This window comes from Ustilago hordei, assembly GCF_900519145.1.
Source record: "Ustilago hordei strain Uho2 genome assembly, contig: UHO2_contig_02, whole genome shotgun sequence".
Taxonomy (NCBI): Eukaryota; Fungi; Basidiomycota; class Ustilaginomycetes; order Ustilaginales; family Ustilaginaceae; genus Ustilago; species Ustilago hordei.
In genome coordinates, this window is record NW_024545252.1 from 2,591,402 (window position 1) to 2,619,271 (window position 27,870).

The window sequence follows — 27,870 nt, forward strand, 5'->3', positions numbered from 1 at the left end:
GCACTGTATTTCTCACTTCAAGAGAAGAGACACCGAAGAAGGGGATTTTTTGAAATGAGCTTAAGAGTGTTCAGAAAAAGGGAATACAATGTGAATATGTCCAGGACACCGATCAGAGGAAAAGGAAAAAGGCAAGAAAGCAAGGGCCAATGAAAGCGAGGCGCCAACCAAGTTTGCGCAACCGCCGCCAAAAGTACCGCCCGACATAGCTGAAATACCGTAGTCAAGCGCGGCAGAATGAAGGCAAAATCTGTGCGGTGGGCAGTTGCAATTAGGAAAATGGCTTACAGTCGAGCTTGTCCGTGTGCCTGTGGTGTGTGTGAACAAGTCAATATTCCCATCCAAGGCTGGAAGCAGACAGAAGTGAGAAAGAGAGAGCCAGAGAGCGTGTGAGCAACTTCAAGATGTGTGTGTGTGTGTGTGTGAGTGTGAGTTGTGAGTGTAAGTGTGAGTGTGAGAGCTAGAGCTGCCGACCCTGTGTCAGTCAGTTGGTCGGTCAGTCAAGTCAAGTCAGGTTCAGCAGTCTTTCTTTTCGAGGTGGGGCCGGAGTCCATCAAAGTGCACATTTTTGCCTTCACTATCGTCGACTATCTTCACCCTCTCATCACCCCCCGACCTTTTTCTCGACAACTCATTCCTTTTGTCCAAGTCTTCAACATTGCCTCGTTCCAGCAATTTCGACTGTCCGTGTTTCATTTCAGGCAGGCAGGCAGGCAGGCAGGCAGCGGCTCTTCACACCAGCAAAGCGAAGAGATTCAACATCGGCATCTCAGCTATTGTCGATCCTTGTCTCCTCGTTGAGTGCTGGTCATATTCTGCCGTTGCTGCCGCCTATATTGCAAACGACTCTTGTTATCGGCTTCGACACAGCAACATAGCAACGCCTTGCTTCGACCCTTTCGTCTTGTTTACGAATCGTGTCTCGGACTGAAACTTTCGCTTTCCGGAGATAGACTCATCGAATCGGAGTATCCATTCATCTCGCTTCAGCAACAGAAGGGAAAGTCGCGCTTCTGCTCGCATCCTCTTATGACTCCTCGAGACTGCCGAACTTCTAGTTCTTTCTGTTGGTATCAATCTTGATCAGCGTCGCAGTTTTCACCACGCTCGAGTTCGACGCACAGCTCAGCCACCACTTTATCGACATCTTAGGACGTCAGTTCATTGGTTCAATCTGTCACGGAGGAGATGGCCAAGTCCAAGCTGCCTCGATCAACACCAGCGGCGCGTGCAGCAGCTGTGCCTCCCCCTAAGCTGGCCGCTGCTGCCCAACAACAGCAGCAACAACAGCAGCAGCAGCAACAACAGCAGCAGCAACAACAGCAGCAACCTCAACAACCAGCAGCGCAACAACCGCCTCAGCCACACGCTCCATCATCACCGGCCCCGATGCAGCAACCCAAAGCGCCCGTTGCTGGCGCATCCACGCCACCACGATCTGTATCGCCTGTCTCCAATCATGATACAGACAATGCTGCTCTCTCTTCTGCTAAGAAGAAGAAGAAGAAGTCCAAGTCCAAAGCCAAGGACTCTGACTTCATCGACGACCACGAGTACGATCTTCGTTCGGCCGCTGCCCTTGGTCAGCGTCCTCGCTCGCCTGCATCGCTTGCAGCGAGGGCACAGGCTCAGGCACAGCTCTTGGCTGCAGCCAGCGAGCTGTACCGAAGAATCGAGGGCGACGCTCAAGGGATCCCAGACGATGATGCCTACTGGACGTCTCTGCCTGCTCATCTCAGAACCTTCATACGCAACGCCCTCCCGCTTGGTCAGTTCCCACCTGCAGCACAGGCTGCTCTCAACGAGAACGCCAATGATCCAGCCAACCGCCACGCATCGACTCAGGCCATGATCGCTGTTGCCCAGCAGCTTGCTCAGGCAGCCCATGCATCTCAGCGCCACCTACAGCAGTACCCACCCGGAACTCATCCGTACCCACCACTGCCCTTTGATGCGTCCATCTTTGCCGATCTCGCTCTTCATCCTGATCAGGCACTGCCCCTTCACCCTCACCCGAATGCTGCTAACAACGTACACCCTGCCTCCAACGGCTCGTACGCTCAGTATGCGTCGAGTCCAAATCCGCCTCCTACCCAGCCACCTGGTGGCCCCTTACCAGACCCCGTAGTCCTGTACGACAACTTCGACGATGAGATCGAGCGTTACGACGATGACGGCGAGGATGGGGCTCAGTACTACGATGATGGTGAGCTCGACGAGGACGACGAAGTGCTTGATGCCCAAGGCGGTCTTCTCCGTGCCCGTGAGCGTGTCTGGATGCAAGATGGCTCCGACCACGCCCACGGTCCCAACGGCATCCTTCATCCAGATGGACAGCGTTCTGCGAGCAAGAACAAAAAGAAGAAGAAAAAGAAGAAGAGTGGTGCCGGCGGCGCAGCCGGAAACGGCGACGAACACGCACACGAGATTGAAGTCACAGTGCCTCCTCCGCCCAAGCCTGTGCCCAACCACCCGCCTCCGACCACCAATGTTCCTTCGGTTGCTCGCAACTCCAATCCACCTCCAAGTTCACGAGCCGCAGGCAAGCAGCCCATGACCTTCAACTCGACGGGCAAGACGCCAGCGAGGCCCGCAAACGGTGTACCACCCTCATCTAACTCGGGCAAGCGCTCTGTCTCGTCCTCGACGCACGGTCAGCAGCCAGCTGCCCACGCCTCGTCCAACAACGCCAAGATCTGGTCCACCAGTTCGGCAGAGGAGCGTGAACGCATCAAAGAGTTCTGGCTCGGCCTTTCGATGAAGGACAGACAGAAGCTCGTTCAAGTCGAAAAGGAAACTGTGTTGAAAAAGATGAAGGAGCAACAGAAATTCCTCTGCAGCTGTGCTGTTTGTGGTCGCAAGCGCTCTGCCATCGAAGAGGAACTCGAGGTTCTCTACGACGCCTATTACGATGAGCTTGAAGAGTACGCCAACCACCAACAGCGATGGGCGAGCAGCGGTGGCACCATTCCTCCACCGCCTGGACCAGGCCCTTTCCCTGGAAGCGTAGCGCTCGACGCATCGGGTGCAGTCATCGGAGGCGATCCTCTTACCAGGAACAGGGCAGCCAACGGCGGCCACGTCGGCAGACACACGCATCCTCACCCGCATGGTCGCAAGGCACCTCTACATGCCGAGTCCTCTGACGGTTATGATGACGACGGCTTGGACGATGATGCCGAGTACGAGGATGAGGATGACGATGCTGATTACGATGACGAAGAAGATGACGTTGAACTAGACAAGGATCGTGCACGCGACGACTATCCCAAACGCAGCTCTGTTCCCTCTACACGTCGACGCGGCACCAACGATGCCAAAGATCTCTTCGGTCTTGGAAGCAGCCTTACTGTCAAAGGTGGCATCCTCACTGTTGCCGATGACATGCTCAAGAATGACGGTCGCAAGTTCCTCGAAATGATGGAACAGCTCGCTGAGCGAAGGATGCACCGCGAGGAGCTCACCAACGCCGAGCTTGCTGCCAGCGACGAAGGGGAAGACGATGTTGAGGGCCCGGACGACGTCGACGTCGATGACGAGGACGAGGACGAGGACGAGGACGACGAGGAGGAAGACGAGGAAGACGACATTCTTACCGAAGAGCAACGCATGGAAGAAGGACGCAAGATGTTCCAGATCTTCGCCGCTCGTATGTTCGAACAGAGAGTCCTCGCCGCCTACCGAGAGCGTGTCGCGCAGGAGCGTCAGCTCCAGCTGCTTCGAGAACTCGAGGAGGAGGACACCAACGAGAAGGCTCGTGAAGCCCGTCGCATGAAGGAGTCGCAGAAGAAGAAGGACAAGAAGAAGCAGCAACGTGAAGCCAAAGAGGCTGAGAAGATGCGCAAGGACCAGGAACGAGCTGCTGCTGAGGCTGAGGAGCGTGTCAAGCAGCAAGCACAACGTGACGCTGAGCTCAAGAAGCAGGAAGAGATCCGTCTCCAGCGAGAAGCCGAGCGGAAAGCCAAGGAAGACGAAAAGGCCAAGAAGGAGGAGGAGCGCCGACGACGCCAGGCCGAAGAACGCGAGCGCGAGATGGAGCGCGAGCGGAAGCGCCGTGAGAAGGAGGAGAGGGCCCGCCTCGAACGCGAAGCACAGGAGAAAGCCAAGCGCGACCGCGAAGAGGCGCAACGTAAGGCCAGAGAAGAGCAGCAACGAGCACAACGTGAGAAGGCCGAAAAGGAACAAAAGGCCAAGGAAGAGCAAGAGCTCAAAATCGATGCTGCCAAGAAGGAGAAGGAGGCTCGAGCCCAGGTTCAGCGCGAGTCCAAGCAGGCTGCATCAGCTGGTTCACAGGCTCGCGGATCGGCTGCCGCTCAAGCTGTTCCCAGCTCGCCTTCGACCGGTCCCAAGGCTGTCTCCGCCAAGGCTACCTACGCACCAGCTCATGGGACACCTGCTCGTGGTGCCAAAAACGGTTCTATTCCTGGATCGCCAGCTGTTGCACAAGGCCAGGCTGCCGCTCGTGGTGCCAATGCGTCGCGTTCTGCCGGTGCCGGTGCTCCCAAATCTGCTCAGAATTCGACCTCAGGCAGCGCTGCTACTGGCGCTGCTCCAGCAGTCACTGCTTCTGCTACTGCTGCTCCTTTGACAAGCGGTGTCATTGCATCGACTCTGCCCGCTCCTCCTCAGGGATTGCCTCCTCGCCCCTCAACTGCCGTCCTCACGCCTGCCGGTTCTTCGTCGCAGGGCTCTTCTGTGTCCGTAGCAGCAAACGCAGGATTGCCGCGACCTCCTGTCAATGCTGGTTCCGTGTCGGCTGTACCACCAGCGCTTGGCTTCGGCTCGATCGCGCCCAATGCATCTGCCTCTGTCGCAGTACCCGTCTCGAAGGCGCCGGGTGCCAGCATTTCGCCAAAGCCAACTCAGGGTTTCGCTCAGGCACAAGACAAGCAGCCTTCACCAGTCGGCTTTGGCTCGCCTCGGCCTTCAAGCGGAGCCGCTTACTTGCAGCAGCCTGGTCTTGAGGGGCTTCGCTCGCCTACGCTACCCAACGGTATGCCCAGCAATGGCGTCTTTGGCAGCAAGGCCGGTATGAGCTCGAGTCTCCAATCTCCAGGCCTTGCTGGCCCTGGACTCGGTGGAATGGCGAACAACCTCGCCTCCTTCAACCTGAATGCTGCGCCTTTGTCCTCTTCTGCTCTCAGCATGGGAATACCAATGGTCGGCAGCAAAGCGTCTATGTCTGGCATGGAATCCAGCACTCCCGGCGGCACGCCTCATGGTCCCTCACACAGCAGCCTTGGTGGCAGCCTGCAGAGCCCGACGCAGACGCCATTCTCGCCTATGGGTGGAAGCAACACTGTCGACACCATGCGAAGTCGCACGGCATCGTTTGCAGACTCGGACCCGATGTCGGCCTTCGCGGGTATGCGGCCCGGTTCGTCGCTCTCCCAGCGCGTCCCCGCCTACCGATCTGGTGCACCGACCCCCATTGGTCCCATTGGCCGGCCAAAGACGCAGGATGCGAACCAACAGCATCTGCATGACGATCACGCCGGCGCCATTGGCAACGGTCGATCCTCGAGCAGTGCCAGTGGGTCCGGGGCTACAAGCCCCAGGCATCAGGAGGGCATCCTCGGAAGCTCCGCTCTTGGCGGTGACGACGACATCATCGATCCCAAACCTCGCAGGGTAAGCCACACGATTCCGATCGGCGGTGGTGCCAGCGGCAGCAACATGAGTGCTGGAGGATCCTTCTTCGGTGGGATGAGTAGTGCCGGTGCTGTCGGCGGTGGCTTTGGCGTGAGCTCTTCTTCGCCATGGAGCTCATTCTCGGGTAGCAACCAGGCCACATCTGGTCCATTGTCCCCTAGCTTCAATGGTGGTGCTCCCGGACCTGGCTCTATTGGTTCCAGCCTGGCATCGAGCAATTTTGGTCTTAATCAGAGCGCAGGCACATCCGGATTGGGCTCCAACCCACCTGGACTGTCGAGCGGTGCTCCATCAGACCCTTGGGCCCGTGTCTCCGCTAGTTGGGACCGCGCGCGCTATGCATTCGAGCAACCTGGTAGCAACAATGTCGGCGGATCTAGTGGAGCCAACCCAGCCGGTTTGGGTGGCATGGGAAGCTCGCTTCATGGCGGACCTCAGTCGCACCACGGACATGGACTTGGAGGACATTCCGGCCAACTTCACCATCCGATGGGACTGAACGGAGGACAGGGTAGCGGTAGTGGTCATGGCAACCTCAACGGCAACGCTAGTATGATGGGCGGCTTCAACTTGGGTGCACCTGGCAGTGGTGCTAGGAACCTCTTTGGCGCTCCTGGTAGCAATGCCTTGCATCCTGGTGCGATTGGATCGGCTCTTTCGCCTACTTCACCCGGCGCACGTCACATCAGTGGTAGTCACGAGTAGATTGTCTGGATCATCCACCATTCCTGTCTTTTGTGTGTTGTAGTGGCTTCTTTAACCTGGTTTGTCCTCAGCATCTTCTCATGCATCGAATCAGACAGTACAAGTTCAATTTTCTCTTTCACATTCCCTGTTGTTTGTTGCGCAGTTTTTGCATTAAATTTGTGGTGGTGAATTATGAAAGAAACTTGAGTCGTTTCGGTCCCGATACTGGTGATTGGGGAGAGTCTAAGTATGATGTCACTGCTAGTTTATAGACAGAACAAAATATACTCAATTGACTAGATAGCATTGTGAGGACCTAGTGTCCCCAGTTCAATATATATACAACTGTGTGATGAGTGATGAATGTGGGTGTATCTCCCTTCATGATATAGTATGGCAACAAGTGGAACTGCATTGCACCTGATCTCCAAGTTGATCCATCCCACAGGATCTCCAATCACATTTGAAATAATTTACATAATCATGTCTGATCATTCTCTTCATCACCCCCTCTTGATCCAGCATGTCTCTCAATTGTCATCAAGCCAATCATGTGTCTAAGATGTGAGAGTGTTGGTGCTGCAAGCAGTTTAGTCATGATGTCAGCTAAGTTGTTGCTGCTCTGGACTGGAGCAATCATGAGCCACTGACTTGTGATCTCGTCCTGCAAAAAGAAGTGAGCTATGTCGATGTGCTTTGTCCTTTTGAAATGTTGGGGATCATTTGTGATCACTCTTGCACCAGATGAATCGCTGTGCAATATAGGTACATTGCTGTCAAAGGTAAGTTCACCATCATGGGAGTGCAGGACAGATGTCCCTGCACTCACCTGTATTCTGCTCATCATCAACATGGGTTGCTCAAGTTTGTGTAGGAACATTGTCACCCATAATAGTTCCCTTGCTGCCCCCACTAATGCCACATATTCTGCCTCCACTGAACTGTTTGCTACCATTGGCTGGAGCTTGGATGACCAACTGCATACCAGCCCATCGATAGCAAAGACATATCCAGATGTCGATCTTCTGCAATCCCTTGAGCCAGCCCAGTCACTGTCAGCCCACCCTGTGAGCATTTGCCCCCCGACTGGTGTTGCTGCTGTGAGACTTACCTTTATGGTGCCCTTGAGATACCTTAGTATGTGTGTGGCTGCCATTAGGTGCTCCCTGGATGGGTTTGCCACAAAATGCACACACCTGCCAATGGCAAAGGCAATGTCAGGTCTACTGCCTTGCATGACCCATAACAATGATCCTATGAGCAATGCATAGTGTCGCACCTCTTCCACGCTCACTGTGTCACCTTCTCGCAGCCTGAGGTCATTTAGCAATTCAGTCCCTGGCATTGACACTGTCCAAGCTTTATCCATTCTGAATTTGGTCAGGATTCCTTTGATGTATCCACTCTGATTGATCGAGAGTGTGTGTTCTTTATGCTTGTACCTTACATTTAGCCTGATGATGTGGGAGATGTTCCCTTGATTGGTTATGCTAAACATGCTTGAAAGTTGTTGTTGCACTGCCTGGATCTGTGAGGTGGATGCTCTGATGACCAACAAGTCATCAACATATACTGCCAGGAGTACCATTGTGTTGCTAGAGCCTTGTGTATATACACATGGTTCTGCTTGGCAGCGCTTGAAACCGAAGGCTTGCAGCTGCTTGTCAAGTGCTGCATGCCATAAACATCCTGCTTGTTTGAGGCTGTATAACGCCTTCTTCAGCCTGTAGGACTTACCATCATTCTCCTTGGACTTGAATGTTGGGGGTATCCAGATGTGGACCTTTTTGTCAATTTTTCCATTCAGGAATGCAGTGCTAACATCGAGTTGACTAATGTGTAGTCTGTATCATCTAGTGAGGGTGAGCAGCATTCAGACAGTCTGTAGGCAAATGACTGGGCTAAAAGTCTGGTCATAGTCCAGGCCTTGGCATTGAGCATACCCTTGTGCAACCAGTCTGGCCTTGTACCTCGTTGCTTGCCATTGGGCATCCAGTTTGAGTTTGAACACCCAGTGGACACCTATGAGCTTTCCATCTGGCAGTATGTCTACTAGTTCAAAGACATCCATTTTGCTCATACTCACCATTTCATCAATCATTGCCTGGTGCCATTTGTTCCAGTCATTGCATGACTTTGCTTCGTTGAGTGAGAGCAGTTCTAGTAAAATTCCATCAGCACTGTGCAGTTGTTGACCACTGGTGACAAGTGCAGCCCTGTCCATTACCATCGCTGTGAATGCCATCTGTTCAAGGTGGTGGCTACCAAGTGGTGTCACTTGAGATTCGGAACAGTTTGTTGTGAAGGCCATGTAGCTGGGCAGCTCTGCAGGGTCAGGTGATGTTGTGCGATCAGACCCAAGCACTGAAACATTGTTGTATATGCTTGGGACCATGTCACTGTGGGGTGTTTGAAGCAGAGGTATGCCCCCAGGGTCCTCCAGTGATGTTGACAACTGGGGCATTCCCCCCCCTCGGTCGAGGCAGTGTCGAGCTTGGCATTCAGGTCAGCAGTGATCGCATCAAGGTCCACCACAATCTCTCCTGCTGCCTCAATAGCTGCCATCATTTGGTCCCAGTTGCGATCATAGCTAGATGAACTAGACGGGGGTGGTCAAGGTGTGTCTCCATGCTGCTGAGAGTAAGGCATCAGCAAGGGTGGCATGTCGTCATTGGACCCCATTTCAGTGGGGTCATCATCTCGTGGGATCCAGGTGTAAGAGCAGAGGAGCTCAGCATTTCCAGTGAGGACAGGAGGATGGGATGGGTTAGTATCAGTCTCCGATTGTTTGAGCTTGGAGAATTGTATGTCCTTTGTGATGACAATACAGTTGAGTTCTGGGAGCCATACTCGATGGCCCTTGACAGTGCATGGTGTGTCAGAGAAACCCAGGTATGTTCCATGGAGGGTGCATGGTCGAAGATGCTTGCTTGCTACCAAGTGATTGCAAAGCAGCCATTTCAATTGAGTGTTTCCCCAGAGTACAACATAGGTGATGCAACCAAAGTGCCACAGTTGGTGCAATTCAGGGTGTTTTTCATAGAAGAGCTCAAAAGGTGTGAGGTTTCTGCAAGTGGCTCCTGCTAGTTGATTGTGAATGAAAGCGGCTTGTGAAATGGCATATGGCCACCAACATTTGTTGAGGTTTGCATCATAAAGGATGCTTTGGGCGATCTTCTGTATGGTCTGAATTGCCCATTCAGTGAAGGCATTGTCCAAATGTTGTTGAGTTGGAGCAGCTTGTCATGGGCCTGGATGCTCAAGAAGCAGGAGGGTCATAGGTTCATATGGAAGGAGCACAGGTATCGAAGACCTAGTCGACACCAGTAGAGAGCATGGTCGTAGTGCAGTCTCCATGGAGACCATGGACTCCTATGGACTCACATGCAAAGGAGGGCCAAGCACAAGCCACGAAGAGGACCAAGCTCAAGGAGCATGCAGATGGTTACCATTCAGGGGCTCGAGAGACAAGAGCCAAAGGAACTGTCACTGATCAAAGGAGGAGGAGCAGTGTCGAAGGAGTCGACACCAGGTCATGAGGAGGAGGAGCAGTGTCGACAAGAGGCACAGGGGTGCTAAGCAGGAGAGGCCCCTGAGCAATACTCGATGAAGAAGGTACTCTCTAGAGAGAGAGCAGGAGCAGCATCGCGGGCAATGCTGTGAAGAGGTATATAACCATGCTTTCTCATCATCATAGGTCGAGTGGATCCCCATCCACTCTACTCACCATAACTAGTTATCACTTCAGCATAAGTATACATTAGTTTCAGTCAGCATAGCAGCAATCTATCAAGGTTGCTCCTCATCGTAGTGTGTGTGTTGTATCACCACTACCTGACGTCCGAAGGCGCCCATAGCAGGTTAGCGGTCCGGATATAGATAGAACCGAAGGCAGTAGTCCACTGCGGTCCGGGGATCACTTCAAGCATCAAGTCAACACACTGGACACTCGTGTTGACGCCACCAACCTTATCACCAACACCATCAACCTCATTATCATCGACATCACCAATCCCATCACCAACACCATCAACCTCATCATCATCAACACTCACACCAGACCTTGGTGTCATCATAACATTGATATCGATCGTGCCGAGCTACCCCTGAACGGAGTGTCCACAGAGGTCAGCCGAAACCTACGATAGTATATACAACGAACGCCACCTGCTGTCACTGCACAACTTGATAGTCACCGATACCGAGACAATAGCTGTCACACAGTTTGATAGTCACCGAGTATCTCGACGGACCGACCTGGGTTTCAGGAGCGAGACCCCTGACACAGCTGTGACTTTGATACCCATCAACAAGCAAAGGTTGTGGAAGGCATTAGACCATAGCTCTCCTTGGTTGATGCATACTTCCTTGAGTCCATGATTGAACACTACCTCTGATGGCACTTGGCAAGTGGCGACACAAATCTCAGCAAACCACCATGCTGCTTCTTGGGAAGCCTGGCTCTTACTCGCGAGACCTTGTGTCCAGATCATGCTAGAGTAGGCATCATGGATGATCAATACATATGTGAACTTGGTTGCACCATGTAAGGGACCCATGACATCCATCAAAACTAGCTCAAGTGGTGCCTCAACATGTCTTGGGTGGGTCAGTGTCCTGGTGGTGGCTTTGCTCTGGACACAGATGTTGCAGAGTGTATCAGAAGTGGGTGAGGATGATGGGATGTCATGGGTGAGGGTGACAGTTCTTGTATGCAGTGTTGCATCATGGCTAGCATGGCCCAGGCAGTGGTGCCATAGTACTGCCTTGTCTTGAGCTCTGCATTGCTGCCCTGGACCTGCTGTTTCAGCAGCAAAGGCAAGCGAGATAGCTGGTTTGGGCATACTGTCATCCCATATGAGCATGGCAGTGGTGGGGTAACTGTCTCCAGACATTGACACCTGAATGGCATGACCATGCTTGTCTTGCACTGTAATGAGTTCATTCTCAAAAATCACTTTACCCTGAGCATGTGTGACAGATTTGGTTCCAATGAGGTTTGTCACCAGATTGGGGACAAGGAGGCAATTTCAATATGTCATCTGCTCCCATCATTGCATCTTGGGACTAAAGCTCAGTAGACTGACTGTGCCTCCCATCTTAGATGCCCAGAGTAGTCTGCTGTTGGCAGTGGTAATATTAACTCCTCATTCCATGTCTTGCCAACCTTTCCCATAGTGAGTGCAATTGACCATGACACAAGATGTGCCAGAGTCAAACACAAATGGTACAAGCTGAGGTGGTAAGTTGATTGGTGCCAGCTCAACCTCTGTAAAGAAGGCCAAGACCAGCACTGCATCCTATTCTTCCCAAGAACTTGCAAGTGGTAGTACTATACAAGTGTTGGTGTGACATTTCAGTTGTGCCTTAACCTTGCCCTCTTTCCAGTGTGTGTGTGCCACATTGTTGGGACAACAATTGGCTGCATGACCCAGTTTGCCACATGCCCAACAGTTGATGAGAGTGGCGGCTCACAATGCAGTAAGTTTGGACTCTTCTGTCATGCAGTGATGGCTCATTGGGGTGATATCAGCAGCGAGTTTGTAACACTGGCAGAGGATGTCAGTGACACTTTCGACTGTCTGGTCTCTGCCATGGATCTTCTTGTGTAGAATGAACACAGAGTTGAACAGGGCATTTTGGTCTGAAGGGAGGGCTCGCTTGAGGGTCTTGTAGTGGTAGCCTGGTTTCCACAGGTCTTGTAAGTACTTGTGTAGCTCCGATACATGTGCCTCCCATTTAACAAGGAAGTTGTATGTGTGGCTTCCCACCTGGTCCCAGTGTAGATCAAGTGTCACCATGGATAGTTCATACTCTTTGGTGGTGGAATGTGCTTTGCATTTATTCACTGCCCAATTGAACAGATCCACAGTGATTGGTATTGGCTTGTCTCCATGCTCAGCAAAGTATTTGATACATAGCTTGTTAGAGAAGCTCCACATGATAATTGAGCTGAGTATTGAGTCAGCATCCTCAAAGGTAGTCATTTTTTGGTCTAAGACATTTTGTGCAAAAGGGATGATGGATAACATTGCAAAGACTTTGCATTGCCATGCATGCACAGAGACCACTCTTGGATCGAGAAGGTCATGTTCATCCCATCGCATCTTTTTGTTCAAGCTTGAGAGGGTCTTGAGATGATGGTTTGTGATTGCACTAAGTTCAGGAGTGGGACCTGGCATAGCATCACAACCAATCAGGCAATGGTTGGTAACATTTGGAGCATATGGAAGGTTTGGGTTGAAGACGGGAGTGTTGCTTCTAGCCAAAGCTAGGGCTTCGCTCTTAACTGGATTGGATTGTTCTGTATTCTGGATGGACTCAACTGAGCCTTTGATCTTGAGGTCAAGTATGTGATTGGCATCCCAACCTTCGTTGGCTAGGAAGAGAATCACTCTAGCTCACATTCCTCTACCAAGTTCAGTTCCACTAGTGAATGGACTGAGACTGTGCATTGCTTTATAAAGGTTACTGGTACACTTGATCAGAATGGATAGGGGTGAGATGATTTGCTCCCCATCACTTTCTTCCATGGCATACTTCAGTAGTAGGCCATCTTTTGGGGTGATAGGAGTGCCATAGGTGGCATTTGCGATTTCCTGATTGAACCAGTTTTGGAGGATCTTTGGCAATCATGGCAGAAGGTCCTGTATAGCTTCGATGAAGTCATCATAGTTTGAATAGTTTAGATTTGACATATTGGTGGCAAAACCTCTTGTTGATGTTGCTGATAGTGCGATGGTAGTATATCAGCTTATTGGGCTCATAACCTGAAAGAAACTTGAGTCATTTTGGTCCCAATACTGGTGATCAGGGAGAGTCTAAGTATGATGTCACTGCTAGTTTATAGACAGAACAAAATATACTCAATTGACTAGATAGCATTGTGAGGACCTAGTGTCCCCAGTTCAATATATATACAACTGTGTGATGAGTGATGAATGTGGGTGTATCTCCCTTCATGATATAGTATAGCAATGAGTGGAACTGCATTGCACCTGATCTCCAAGTTGATCCATCCCACATGATCTCCAATTGCATTTGAAATAATTTACATAATCATGTCTGATCGTTCTCTTCGTCAAATTAATGTGCGACAGGCTAAAGTAGGCGGCTTTAGAGGTCCTGCGTCTACTTGTGTACAACAATGGTAGAATGACAAGGTTAAAAACCAAGAGAAGCACGCAACTCCTCCTCCAAACTGGAATCTTCTCCCACATTTGGCCCTGCTGCTGTTGCATCTGTGTCTGTCGCAGTCTTCTTTGTAACGCTCTCCAAAAATCCTTTGACTCCATGCTTTGTCGGATGGTACTCCAACCCCATCTCTCCCAACTCCTTTTTACACTTCTCGCATACACAAGGACCGAAACAGTAATCTCGGTATAACAACAACTGTCTTCTACCTAACCTTGTACTTGGGTCGATATAACTGATTAGCAATTCCTCTCCCTTCCTCACTGGCCTCAAAGCCAAAGCTGCAATCTTCATACTTGCCAAAATCCCGCGTTCGGGTACGTGACGAATTTGAACATTAGGCGAACAAGAATGATTGAGGAAAGAATGGATACTGTAAAGACCGCCGAATTTTTCCATGTTGATGTTGGCTCGACCTAGGAGTTTGAGGAATGTGGGGAAATCGAAGAGGTCCTTGAGCTGGCCTTTGCGAGATTTGACGCTTTCGATGAGGTCGATGCGGATGTGGTGTGGTTCGTGGTTGGGGTTGGTGGAGCGAGAGGTGACGCGCGATTCGTGGTATGGGTCGAGAGCGGCGCGGAATACAGAGTGGGCTTCGGCGAGAATGGCCTCGAAGGAGGTTTTTTCGGTTGCCCAGCCTGGGTTACGGGATCTTCGTTCAAGTTCAGAAACGGTCGCGAAGGAGGAAAGACGGCTGAAGACAGTTTCAAAGTGGCCGTATTCTTTGAGCAGGTCATCTTCGTCTACTGCGTTCTTGGATGTGGTCCGGGAGGTTGGCACAGTGCTGTGCGGTGTAAGCGTGGACAGCAAGCGAGCGGTCGAGCGTGCAGCACAATGAAGACTCTGCCATTTCTGCGACTGGATCAAATCCATCAACGGCGTAGCAGAAGGGTTGATGCTGGTACACAGCAGATTATGGTGCGTGGCCATAGCTGTTCGATGACATCCACTTGTGCAGAAGCGATATTTGCATTTGGGGCAGTTCTTGATCGCCAAAGCTACCGGTGCTGATGAGACAGGCAAGAAGCACTGGCCACACAGCTCTCCTCTGAGAATCTGATCCAGCGCCTCTGGTGGTGGTGTAGCGATATAGGCTTCCTCTGTGAATAACAACTCGCCTTCAGCAAAGTCTCGTTCCGCTACCAAGCCTTTACCCTTCACCGCATCAAAGTACTCTCCATAGATACCGGCAGGCATGTCGACGCTAGCATCGATGAATGATTTGGGTACGACATGATCTGTCTTTGACTTTTTCTTCTTCTTGCTAGCTGATGAGGAGGCAATGCCGGTGCTGGTGCTATCGCTTGCAGCTGCGTTTCCGTTAGCAGCCGTAGTTGGTTCGGTGATGAGATTGTTCCTTGTCAGGACAGACTGGAATTTCTTGGCCGAGACATCGCTCCAGTCATTCTCGAGTTCGAGTGTGGCGAGAAGGCGTGCGAGGTCAGATTGTTGGAGATCGGATGTGCCGTTGATTTTCGCTTTGACCGCATCGACAATCTGAGCTTCGGAAGGGGCGACCATTGCGATGCGGCTGTTCGATGCCGAGAGGCCGATCAATTGTAATCCAGTGTGCTGAGATTGGGTAGGCGTTGTATATTGCAGCAAAGATGAAGAACTTGCTTGATGCAACCAGCTGTCGTGTGCTCGAGCGCTGTTCTCAAATTCTTCGTGTTTCGGATGATCCGAAACGCAATTCTTCCTGCGCTGCAACTTTGATTTTCTCGGCTCAGCTCCGCCATTGGGAATTTCCCACCTTCCCAAGTCCCAACCCTTGCTTCTTTTCTCCAGGCATCACATCAAAGTGCCACCGTCACGAAAACATTCACAATCTTGAATTAAGATTTCTAGAGCATGAGAACTACTACTACAAGAGGAAGACGTAACAATGCGGGACTTTTATTTTGGATGAGGATGTGCAGAAGCATGACCACAATGGCCAGCCTGTGCTTGTTGCTCGGAGATCCTGCAGACATCCATACCGACCTTTGCTGGATTCAGCAGATATGCATGTCTTGCAAGCTACTTCACTCAAGAAGGGCCCTAGTTAATCCTGTCCGATGTGTAGGCACCGAGTGGGAAATGATAAGAGAAGAAAGCGTTGCGGATTAGTCTTGAGATGCGGAGAAAGTATGGCGTCATCACTCGTTGCTTACCCAACCAGCGTTGCCATCAGCCTCCTCAGCCTTATTCTCCTCGCCAGCGTCGACAGCATTTTTGTTTCCGTTGGCAGCCTCGTCCATAGCCTCGTCCTTGGGAGCTGCTTCCTCAGCATCCTTGCCATTGGTAGCGCTGTCGCCGTTCCCGTGGCGCTGTTCCCTGTCAGCGTCATCGTCACGACGCGAAGAGCTTCTGCGGTCCTCAGCGTAGTCAGCATCATTGTCACGTCGAGGTTCAGGCGAACGCTCACGACGAAGTGCTGCACGTCTGCGGGCACGTTCCTCAGCTGAGCGGTCGGCCTCCTCCTGCTCCTCAGCGGTGAGCTTGGGACGTGGAGGAGGAGGAGGAAGATCGGAGCGTGAAGAGCCACGGTCATCGCGAGAGTCACGACCACCGCGACCGCCAAATGCAGGAGGAGGAGGAGGAGGAGGGCCGCGAGAAGGACCGTCGAATCTCCAGTTGGCCGACGGAGCGTTCTTTGCAAACTGAATCGAGATCTCGTGGCGTCCGAATCGCATACCGTGCATATCGCGGAAAGCGGCATCCGCATCTCTTGGGTCCTCGAATTCAACGAAAGCATAAGGAGTTGCACTGGTCGACTTGAGTGCTGGGATATCGCATCGAATCAAGGGTCCCATGCGCTCGAATTCGTACGCCAGGTCCTTAGCTCGCATGTTCGGGGGGAAGCCGGCGACAAAGAGAGTAGTGGGTGGTGCGCGGTCTCGGCTGTCGCGACCGCCACGGGGTGGACGGTCAGCGCGGCCACCTCGTCGGTCATCGCGATCGTCACGGTCGTAACCTCGGTCGTAACCTCGTCCGGACATGCTTGGCAAAGTCGTAGGGGTTAGTCGATCGTTCTTTCGAAGCTGGGCTGTCAAAGATTGCGCTGTGACAAGTTCTAACTGTCTGCGATCTGGTCGATCGTAGTGAGGCAGATATCAAAAAAGAGAGATCGTAACCGCTCGGATGGTGTGGTGGGAGGGGAAAGAGGAGGTAGAGCTGAGCTGCACGTTGTCTGTTGGATTGCAGCTGGCCAAGTTTTCGCGTTTCAGAAGAACTTCTCCACAGCTTCTTGTGCGGAAGACGGTTGGATCTTTGACTTGGATTAGAGTCTATAGCAGTCTCATTCATTTCATCTTTCACCGCAGCCGCTCAGCCAAGGTCGAAACGGGATTGAACCGCAGAAGAGCGTGAATGTGGCACGGCCTGGTCGAAAATGAAAAAATGAATTTAAATTGCGGAAAGCGCACTAAGGGGGTATCAAAGTTTTTGCGATTTTAAAAACGCGGGTTTTTTGAAAAGCGCGTTTTTGGAGGGAATTAGTTGAAGATAACAATTAATACACGGCGTTATCAGGGTCACGATCAGACTCCCTTTACCACAGCCATATGTTCTATGTAATGCTTAGTTTTCGTAGTGTGAACCTAAATGACAAACACATATATATACTCCATTCGCCACTCTAGTCCTATCCAAGACAGGATGTGTCACTTCATTCATACTCCTATGTTTCTATGATACTGAGTGCCACTGAGCTGTCACCATGACAACAATCATGTACCTCATTGTGCTTCTCACTTAAGTAAGCCTCCTGTGCCTCAGTGTCTCGGCCGTGACATGTGCATCTTGCTTGAGATGCTGACACATCTTCAACTCCCCCCTTTGGCAGGATCTCCAGCCCTATCATCCTAGCCAATCATGAGGTGTTGAGACCCTGTAAAGGTTTTGTCAAGACATCTGCAATGTTGTTTGCTGTTCTGACATGTTTGATTGCCACATTGCCCTCTTGCACATGATCATGGACAAAATGATACTGTGTGTTGATGTGCATTAACTTCCAATGTTTGGCTGGATCTTTACTCACCTGCATGCACCCCTGGCTATCAGTGTATAGTATGGGCCAAACGTCCATGATCTCCAAGTCCTGGAGCAAATATGAGAAGAACAATGCTTCTTGCACTGCTTCGGAAGTGGCAATGAACTCTGCTTCGACTGCTGACAATGCCACACATTTTTGAACATGAGACTTCCAACTCAATGGACATCCATACACATATGTTATTGACCCCAAGGTGCTCCTTTGTCCATTTGTGGGGTCAGATGCCCAGTTTGTGTTGGTATACATCATTACCAGTGTATCTGAGTGCTAATTTGTCTCCCCTCCTAAGTGCAACTGATATCCATTCATCTGGTTCAGGTACTTTACCATGTGAATGGCTGCCTTCTGTCAGGGGTCTCGCGCCTGATACCCAGGTCGGTCCGTCGAGATACTCGGTGACTATCAAACTGTGTGACAGCTATTGTCTCGGTATCGGTGACTATCAAGTTGTGCAGTGACAGCAGGTGGCGTTCGTTGTATATACTATCGTAGGTTTCGGCTGACCTCTGTGGACACTCCGTTCAGGGGTAGCTCGGCACGATCGATATCAATGTTATGATGACACCAAGGTCTGGTGTGAGTGTTGATGATGATGAGGTTGATGGTGTTGGTGATGGGATTGGTGATGTCGATGATAATGAGGTTGATGGTGTTGGTGATAAGGTTGGTGGCGTCAACACGAGTGTCCAGTGTGTTGACTTGATGCTTGAAGTGATCCCCGGACCGCAGTGGACTACTGCCTTCGGTTCTATCTATATCCGGACCGCTAACCTGCTATGGGCGCCTTCGGACGTCAGGTAGTGGTGATACAACACACACACTACGATGAGGAGCAACCTTGATAGATTGCTGCTATGCTGACTGTAACTAATGAGTACTTGTGTTTCTAAAGTATTGACTAGTTGTATGGTGAGTAGAGTGGATGAGGATCCACTCGACCTATGATGATGAGAAAGCATGGTTATATACCTCTTCACAGCATTGCCAGCGATGCTGCTCCTGCTCTCTCTCCAGAGAGTACCTTCTTCATCGAGTACTGCTCAGGGGCCTCTCCTGCTTGGCACCCCTGTGCCTCTTGTCGACACTGCTCCTCTTCCTCATGATCAGTGACAGTTCCTTTGGCTCTTGTCTCTCGAGCCCCTGAGTGATAACCATCTGCATGCTCCTTGAGCTTGGTCCTCTTCGTGGCTGTGCTTGGCCCTCCTTTGCATGTGAGTCCATAGGAGTCCATGGTCTCCATGGAGACTGCACTACGACCATGCTCTCTACTGGTGTCGACTAGGTCTTCGGCACCTGTGCTCCTTCCATATGAACCCATGACCCTCCTGCTTCTTGAGCATCCAGGCCCATGACACCTTCCATGCACTGTTGATCAGGATCAACATGTATCACAACAATATGCCAATGGCAAAGGCAATATCTGGTCAGGCTGTGTTGGAGACCCATAATAGTTGGCCAACCAACTCTTGATACTTCTTTGCTCACTGAGGTTCACATCTCTTGCCTCCAGTGATGTTCACTACACTCAGCATGGGTACCCAAGATTTCTCATTTGCTCCTCCTAAGCATTTGTTCACCATTTCTTTGATGTATGCTGTTAGACCCAGAGATATCTTCCTCTGTCTTCTATCACATGTGATCTTGATACCCAGAAATTCTTTGATCCCTCCATTGTCTTGCATCTCCCATTTGTCCATGATCTCTCACTTAGTGTGGTCTACTTCATCACAACTGGGTGATGTTATCAGCATGTCGTCCACATATGCTGTAATGATTGTGATCTTGTCGCCTGTCCCTCTTGAGTATAGGCATGGTGTGCTCAGCATGCAATGAAATCTGATCATCCAGAGATGTGAGTCTAACTCAATGTTCCATTCTCAGCCTGATTGTTTCAGACCATACAGTCCTTTCACTACCTTCAACACTTTTCTGGGTGGTATTTTGATTCCTACTGGGGGCTTTAGATATACATCATGGTGTATAGTGGAGTTCAGGTATGCTTGCTTTACATCAATAGAGTCTATTTCCCAATCTTGTATTGCTGCAACAGCAATCACCCCTCAAATGGATTGGTTGGGTGCTACTGGTGTGAAGACCTCTGTGTAGTTGATGCCCTCATGTTGGGTGAAACCTCATGCCATGAGCCAGGCTTTGAACTTTGTTGGCACAAGGTTCACATCGGTTTTGATCTTGAGTACCCAACGCATGTTGATGGTGTTTGCACCCTTCAGGAGGTTGACAATCTCCCACATGCCCATCACTTCTAATCCATCCAGCTCCTTTCACATGGCCTCCTCCCAGTGCTTTCTGTCTTCTCCACTCATTGCTTCATGTATGGTTGGGTCCAGGTTCTTTCTGTCAGGGGTCGCACACCTGAAACCTGAGATCTGTGGTAGTATTGATACTATCACCAATTCTGTCGAGTTATGTGACAGTGCTAATGGTATTTCGATTCCTAGTGAAATATGCAACAGAGCCGTCTCTGCCGCTTTTCTTGTTGGAATCTGTAGTTGTATTGACATTATGACAGATTTTGACTGACCACTGTGGACACTCTGTCCAGAGGTAGCTCAGCACGATCAAACTATGATATGACTCTAAGTGAACTTGATGTTGCCACCAATGGTCTGGTGTGAGTATGGATTGATGACACCAACACGAGTGTCCAGTATGTCGACTAATGCTTGAAGTGATCCCTGGACCGCAGTGGATGACTGCCTTCAGTTCTATCATTATCTGGACTGCTGGTTTGCTAAAAACTGCCTTTGGATGTCAGGAAATGGTGATACAACACATGCACTTCGATGAGGAGCAATCTTCTGATTACTACTATACTGACTATAACTAATGATACTTATGCTTAAAGTAATACTAGTTGTTTATGATATGAGTAGAGTGGATGGGGATCCACTCGACCATTTGTGACAAGAAGGTATGACTATATATCTCTTCGCAGCATCGCCAGTGACACTGCTCCTGCTCTCTCTCTCCAGAGAGTACCCTCTTTGTCGAGTACAGTACAGGGATCCCCAAGGAGGCCCCTCCTCCATATCGAGCCTTGTCCCTCCTGTCTTTCCTGAGCTGTGTTGTCTTCATCGACACTGCTCCTCCTCTGCATGTCCCTCTTGCCAGTGTCCTTTACACAGCTCTCCTTCCTTTGACCAGCAATGGTTCTCTTTTACTCCTGTCCTGTGGGCCCCTGAGTGGTAACCGACCGTGTGTCACTGAGCTCGGTCCCTCTTGTGTGTGAATCATCATACAGACATCCTTACTACCGATCTCCATGGAATCTGCCACATGATCTCGCTTGCTGCAGATTCTGGTGGGATTCATGATATCGACGATGCTCATGCCAATTTTGCTGCGATCTGCCATAGAGCTGATTCTACTGCCAATCTCGGTGAACTCTGTCGCAGCTCCTACGATCTACCCGATTCCACGATTCCTGTGCTACCTTCATATCATTTCGGCCTTCCCTCGCTCTGCGCAGCTTAGGCCCGTGACACTTTCTCCATTCCAGTCGTGTCGATGCTCAAGAAGCAGGAGGGTCACTGGTTCATATGGAAGGAGCACAGGTATCGAAGATCTAGTCGATACCAGTAGAGAGCATGGTCGTAGTGCAGTCTCCATGGAGACCATGGACTCCTACAGACTCACATGCAAAGGAGGACCGAGCCATATGCGAGGAGGGCCAGGCACAGTCACGAGGAGGACCAAGCTCAAGGAGCATGCAGATGGTTACCACTCAGGGGCTCGAGAGACAAGAGTCGAAGGAGTCGACACCAGGTCATGAGGAGGAGGAGCAGTGTCGAAGGAGGAGGAGCAGTGTCGAAGGAGGAGGAGCAGTGTCGAAGGAGGAGGAGCAGTGTCGAAGGAGGAGGAGCAGTGTCGAAGGAGGAGGAGCAGTGTCGAAGGAGTCGACACCACTCAGGAGGCACAAGGGTGCCAAACAAGCAGCAGGATAGCAAGCAGGAGGAGCAGTGTCGAAGGAGTCGACACAGCTCAAGAGGCACAGGGGTGCCAAGCAAGCAGGAGAGGCCCCTGAACAGTACTCGATGAAGAAGGTACTCTCTGGAGAGAGAGCAGGAGCAGCATTGCTGGCGATGCTGTGAAGAGGTATATAACCATGCTTTCTCATCATCAAAGGTCGAGTGAATCCTCATCCACTCTACTCACCATACAACTAGTCAATACTTTAGAAACATAAGTACTCATTAGTTTTCAGTCAGCATAGCAGCAATCTATCAAGGTTGCTCCTCATTGTAGTGTGTGTGTTGTATCACCACTACCTGACATCTGAAGGCGCCCCATAGCAGGTTAGCAGTCTGGATATAGATAAAACCGAAGGCAGTAGTCCACTGTGGTCCAGGGATCACTTCAAGCATCAAGTCAACACACTGGACACTCATGTTGATGCCATCAACCTCATCACCAACACCATCAACCTCATTATCATCGACATTCACCAACCTTATCACCAACACCAACACCATCAACCTCAACATCATCAACCCTCACACCAGACCTTGGTGTCATCACAACCTATGTATTGATATTGATCGTGCCGAGCTACCCCTGAACGGAGTGTCCACAGAGGTCAGCTGAAACCTACAATAGTATATACCCGAATGCCACCCATCGCGCAACTTGATAGTCGCCGAGCAACTAACTCATCAAGACCGATACCGAGACAATAGCTTTCGCACAGTTTGATAGTCACCGAGTATCTCGACAGACCGACCTGGGTTTCAGGCGCGAGACCCCTGACACACAGCTCTTGTATGAAGGGGACCAAGCTCTACTGGGCCGAGGACCAAGTTTTGCCAAGATGGGGACCGAGCTCAGTGACACATGGTTGGTTACCACTCAGGGGTAAAGGGGAACCGTCGCCGGTCAAAGGAAGGAGAGCTGTGTAAAGGACACCGGTGAGAAGGACATGAAGAGGAGGAGCAGTGTTGATGAAGTCGACACAGCTCAGGAAAGACAGGAGTGACAAGGCTCGATGTGGAGGAGGAGTCTCCTTGGAGATCCCTGTACAGTACTCAATGAAGAGGGTACTCTCTGGAGAGAGAGAGCAGGAGCAGTGTCGCTGGTGACACTGTGAAGAGATATATAATCATACCTTCTCATCACAAATGGTCAAGTGGATCCCCATCCACTCTACACACCATATAAACTAGTTATCACTTTAAGTACAAGTATACATAAGTTCCAGTCAGCAAGTAGTAATCAATAGATTGCTTCTCATTGTAGCATGTGTGTTGTATCACTGCACACTGACATCTGAAGGCAGTTCATAGTAAACCTGCAGTCCAGATAATGATAGAACCAAAGGCAGTTGTCCACTGTGGTCTGGGGATCACCTCAAGCATTAGTCGACACACTGGACACTTGTGTCGACATCATCAATCCATACTCACACCAGACCATTGGTGTCAACATCAAGTTCACTTAGAGTCATATTGTATTTTGATCATGCCGAGCTACCTCTGGATGGAGTGTCCACAGTGGTCAGTCAAAATCTGTCATAATGTCAATACAACTACAGATTCCAACAAGAAAAGTGACAGGGATGGCTCTGTCACATATTTCACTAGGAATTGAAATACCATTAGTGCTGTTGCATAACTCGACAGAATCGGTAATAGTATCAGTACTACCACCGATCTCAGGTTTCAGGCGCACGACCCCTGACAGGCCCCTACCTCATCCAGTGGCGACCCCAAGTGTCCTCCCCTTCTAGCCCTTTTATCATACAAACATCCTTGCCATTGATCTCTGCAGGACCTGTCATACAATCCAGTTTATTGCAGATTCTGGTGTGATTTTTCATACCCTGAGTACTCATACCAATCTAGATGAGATCTGCCTTAGAGCTGCTTCTCCTACAGATTTTGGTGGACTCTATTACAGGTCCTGTGATCTGCCCAATTCCTCAATTCCTGTGCTCCCTTCATATGTTTTGATGGAACTTCCTGATTCCTGCGCATCCTGTCCCATGACATGTAGCACATGTGTTGTATCACCACTCACTGACATCCGAAGGCAGTTCATAGTAACCAGTGGTCCAGATAATGATTAGAACTGAAGGCAGTCATCCACTGCAGTCCAGGGATCACCTCAAGCACTTGGTTGACACACTGGACACTCCTGTTGGCACCACCAACAATCTCAGCTGCACCAGACCTTGGTGTCAGTACCAGTTCATATAAGTTATTGATTGTGCTGAGCTACCTCTGGACAGAGTGTCCACAGTGGTCAGTCAAAACCTGCAATAGCAAACACATTACTACATCTTCAGGTGAGAAAAGTCATAGAGGCTTCTCTACAACATACCTTGATAGAAATCATAATACACAACATGTTACCACATATCTCGACAGGATTTGTAACAGATGCATTCCTAACACAGATATCAGGTTTTAGGCGCGAGACCTCTGACAAAGGGCAAGGTTAGGACGACGGGAGAGGTTTCACATGGGAGAGGGTCCAAGTTCAGCCAAGGAGAGGACCAAGCTCAGGAGCACACAGTAGGTTACCACAGAGGGGGACATGCTTGCGATCACATAGAACTGGTCACAAGGTAGAACACATGGATGGGAGTGGGACAATAAGGTTGGTCACATGGTCAAGAAGGACCATCAGTTAGGGGCCAATAGAATGGCCATGGATTGAGAGAGGAAGGGAGCCAGCCCAAGGGACCAGCATGGGAACCATGAGGAGAATGGACAGTGTCGAGAAGGCCAAACACACAGCTTGAAGAAGAGGAGGAGAAGAGGGAGGATGGGAGCACTCCTCAAGAGGAGCAGGAGTGGTGTCACAGATGACACCCTCCAAACACATAAATACTACCACTTCACCATAGCATACAAGTGGATCCTCATCCACTCTACTCTTTATCTTATTACTCTTTACTTGGCTCATATCATTGCAATAGCATAGCTTTGCAACAACATCTCGAACATATGTGTTGTATCACCATTGGACATCAACTGTAGGTGGTGTTGCTCAACACCTGCAGTCCAGTTCATCACTGTAGGGGGTGTTGCTCAACATCTGCAGTCCAGTTCATCACTGTAGGGGGTGTTGCTCAACATCTGCAGTCCAGTCAGTTACTGTAGGCAGTGTCAACACACTTGCATTCCAGTACCTCCCAAAATCTGTAGACAATAAGTCTTATTGTGGTCCAGATGATGACAAGAGCATCTAGCACTATGAACACTCATGCTGCAATAGGAGAGTTGTGTCTGATATCACTCTCACCTCAACATGTTATGGATGTGTCACATAGCCTCTGAATGGAGTGTTCAAGGCAGTCAGCCAGAACCTACCAAAACTCAACTGTCTGGTTACTTTCACCTGAAACATATTGAATAAGGCTTACTCAGTTGATCTCACTGAAATCAACCAGAAGCACCCAATCTGGTTTCAGGCACGCAACCGCTTACATATGTTAAAACTGACAATAATGATGCGGACTTCTTCACCAAACCAGTATCCCAACATCTCTTAACTCACACTTGACAAGTTGGCGAGGGGGACAGTTGAAGCATGTGACCTCTCAGAGTAAAGCATGTGGCCTCTTGAAGTATGCAACTTCTATGCCAAGCTCACATCTAATGCCAACCTTGCTCACTTGGATTTAACACATCACCCGGACCGACTGTTGGGCATCAGGACGCCGGCCAATAGATAGCTGGTGTGGCCTCTCCATAGTTTCACAACCATGTTTTGGCCTTACCATCCAAGTACAGTCCCTGTCCAAAGTTTGGGGACAGGGTCCAATAGCATACCTTCCATCTGCTTGGAGGAGTGATCTCTCATAAGTGTCAGACTGAGCAAAACACACAGTGAGCAAGCTCGGAGGAAGGGCTTTCAATTGCAGTTAGTCTTGGAGCCAACTAATACTTGAGCAGACCTCCATGCTTAGTAAGCACTTGCTCCATGCAATGCTCCATTGAGTTGATCACAGGGTTGATATGTTCGAGTGTGATCTGGGTGTTCCACACTTCCTCTGCAGCTCTTGCAAGTTCATCCTGGGTTTTGGGAACCAGCAAGCACTTACCAAGCAAGTTTTTGAATACATACCATATGTTCTCAATAGGATTCAGATCTGGCAAAGCTGGCAGGTGTTCCTGCATCTTAATGTTGTATTTGGCCCACTGTTGCTTGCAGATAGCAGCCTGATGACAGCTGCTGCCATCTTCGACAACCAACAGGCCATCAGGGTATGCACTAACAGCAGTTACGGCATCCTGGAGCAGGCCATTGATGATCCAATCATGATATCTGACAGCTGTGAGGTTCTTGGCAGGATCCCATTGATTAGCTGACCACAGCCACTTCTTTCTTGGAGCCAATGGGAGCACAGTCAACAGGGTTTTAAGGTTGTATGCAATGCTGGCCCATACCTGCATGCTGAAATGGCCAGAACAGAATGTCAGAACCATGTGTCAGCGGTCGCGCACCTGAAACCTGAATCAGTAGTAGTATCAGTACTATCACTGATTCTGTCGAATTATGCGACAGTGTGAATGGTATTTCGATTCTTAGTGAAATATGCGACAGAGCCTTCTCTGTCACCTTTCTCGTTAGAATCTGTAGTTGTATTATCATTGTGACAGATTTCGACTAACCGCTGTGGACACTCCGTCCAGAGGTAGCTCAGCATGATCAGACTACGATATGACTCTAAATGAGCTTGATATTGACACCAATGGTCTGGTGTGAGTATGGATTGTTTGATGCCGACATGAGTGTCCAGTGTGTCGACTAATGTTTGAAGTGATCCCTGGGCCGCAGTGGATGTCTGCCTTCAGTTCTATGGTTATCTGGACTGCTGGTTGCTACAAACCACCTTCGGATGTCAGGAAATGGTGATGCAACACACACACTTCGATGAGGAGCAATCTGTTGATTACTACTATGCTGACTGTGAACTATCATTACTTATTGCTTGAAGTAATGCTAGTTGCTTGATGAGTGTAGAGTGGATGGATCCACTCGACCATTCATGACAAGAAGGTATGCCTATATATCTCTTCGCAGCATCGCCAGTGACACTGCTCCTGCTCTCTCTCTCTCCAGAGAGTACCCTCTTCATCAAGTATTGTACAGGTGTCTCCAAGGAGGCACCTCCTCTGTATCAGACCTTGTCCCTCCTGTCTTACCTGAGCTGTGTCAACTTCATCGACACTGCTCCTCTTCTTCATGTCCCTTTCGCCGGTGTCCTTTACACAGCTCCCCTTCCTCTGACCGGTGACAGTTCTCTTTTACTCCTGTCTTGTGGGCCCCTGAGTGGTAACTGTCCATGTGTCACTTGAGCTTGGTCCCTCTCGCATGTGAATCGTCGTACAGACAACCTTGCTACCAATCTCCATGGAATCTGCCACAAGGTCTCGCTTGTCGCAGATTCTGGTGGGATTCGTGATATCAACGATGCTTGTGCCGATTTTGCTGGGGTCTGCCATAGAGCTGATTCTACTGCTGATCTCGGTGAACTCTGTCACAGCTCTTACGATCTACCTGATTCCATGATTCCTGCGCTGCCTTCATATCATTTCGGCCTTCCCTTGCTCTGCGCAGCTTAGGCCCATGACATTACCCCCCTCTTAAGAGCCGAGCTCCATCGAGGCATGTCCTGCACCATGTCTAAGTCATACTACCATCTTGTTCCATCTACTCATCATCAGTATGAGTTCTCATTACAATACTCGTTTGCGGTCCTCCGCTAACGATGCTATTCCTGCCTCTAGTTGTCGTTGGATCGTTCTTCAACTACGTCCGCATGAGGAATCGGCTCCAACAGCTGCTCCTCCATCTCCTCCTTTGTCTGCCGTTCCCTTGGCTTCTCCGGTGGCTCGTTCACCACTAGAGCCTCTTTTTTTGGGGATGGATGATGACACGGTCATCTCTCCCCTCCCTTCCCTGTACTTGGCTCCCATCGTTCCCAACCCCATGGGGAATGCCCCTTCCCTGGATTCTCCGGCCATCAACCTGTACGAGGTTGACTCGCGACGTGCTGCGCTGGAGATGACGACTCCAGAGCACCAAGCAGTTTGGGAGGCCAAACTGGCCCAGTCTCCCACTCCACCTCCTGCTGCCGATGAGGTGATCAACATGATCCTATTGGCTCCTTGGCCTGAGACCCTGGTATATCGACCAGTGGTCCAACCTTTGACACCGCCTCCCCACTGGGTGGCTCGTCGAACTCCTCCTCCTCCTCCTCCAGACTGCCACCTTCCCAGCAATGGTGAAATTGCTGGGTGGTCAGAACAATTTGTCATGGCTGAGCTCTTGAC

The 27,870-nt window shown here is 50.4% G+C and overlaps 3 protein-coding genes across 3 annotated transcripts; 1 reads left to right on the forward strand and 2 right to left on the reverse strand.

Moving 5' to 3' along the window:
- Positions 1–1,188: 1,188 nt before the first annotated feature.
- Positions 1,189–6,357, forward strand: UHO2_01582 (uncharacterized protein; the record flags this gene model as incomplete). The annotated part of the gene is made up of 1 exon (XM_041554049.1): positions 1,189–6,357. One exon carries the CDS (start codon positions 1,189–1,191, stop codon positions 6,355–6,357), a length of 5,169 nt encoding a protein of 1,722 aa, XP_041409983.1.
- Positions 6,358–13,503: 7,146 nt separating this feature from the next.
- UHO2_01583 (putative Potential protein lysine methyltransferase SET5) lies at positions 13,504–15,054 on the reverse strand (the record flags this gene model as incomplete). Its single annotated transcript, XM_041554050.1, has 1 exon — positions 13,504–15,054. One exon carries the CDS (start codon positions 15,052–15,054, stop codon positions 13,504–13,506), a length of 1,551 nt encoding a protein of 516 aa, XP_041409984.1.
- A 617-nt stretch (positions 15,055–15,671) lies between these two features.
- Positions 15,672–16,514, reverse strand: UHO2_01584 (uncharacterized protein; the record flags this gene model as incomplete). The annotated part of the gene is made up of 1 exon (XM_041554051.1): positions 15,672–16,514. One exon carries the CDS (start codon positions 16,512–16,514, stop codon positions 15,672–15,674), a length of 843 nt encoding a protein of 280 aa, XP_041409985.1.
- Positions 16,515–27,870: the final 11,356 nt, after the last annotated feature.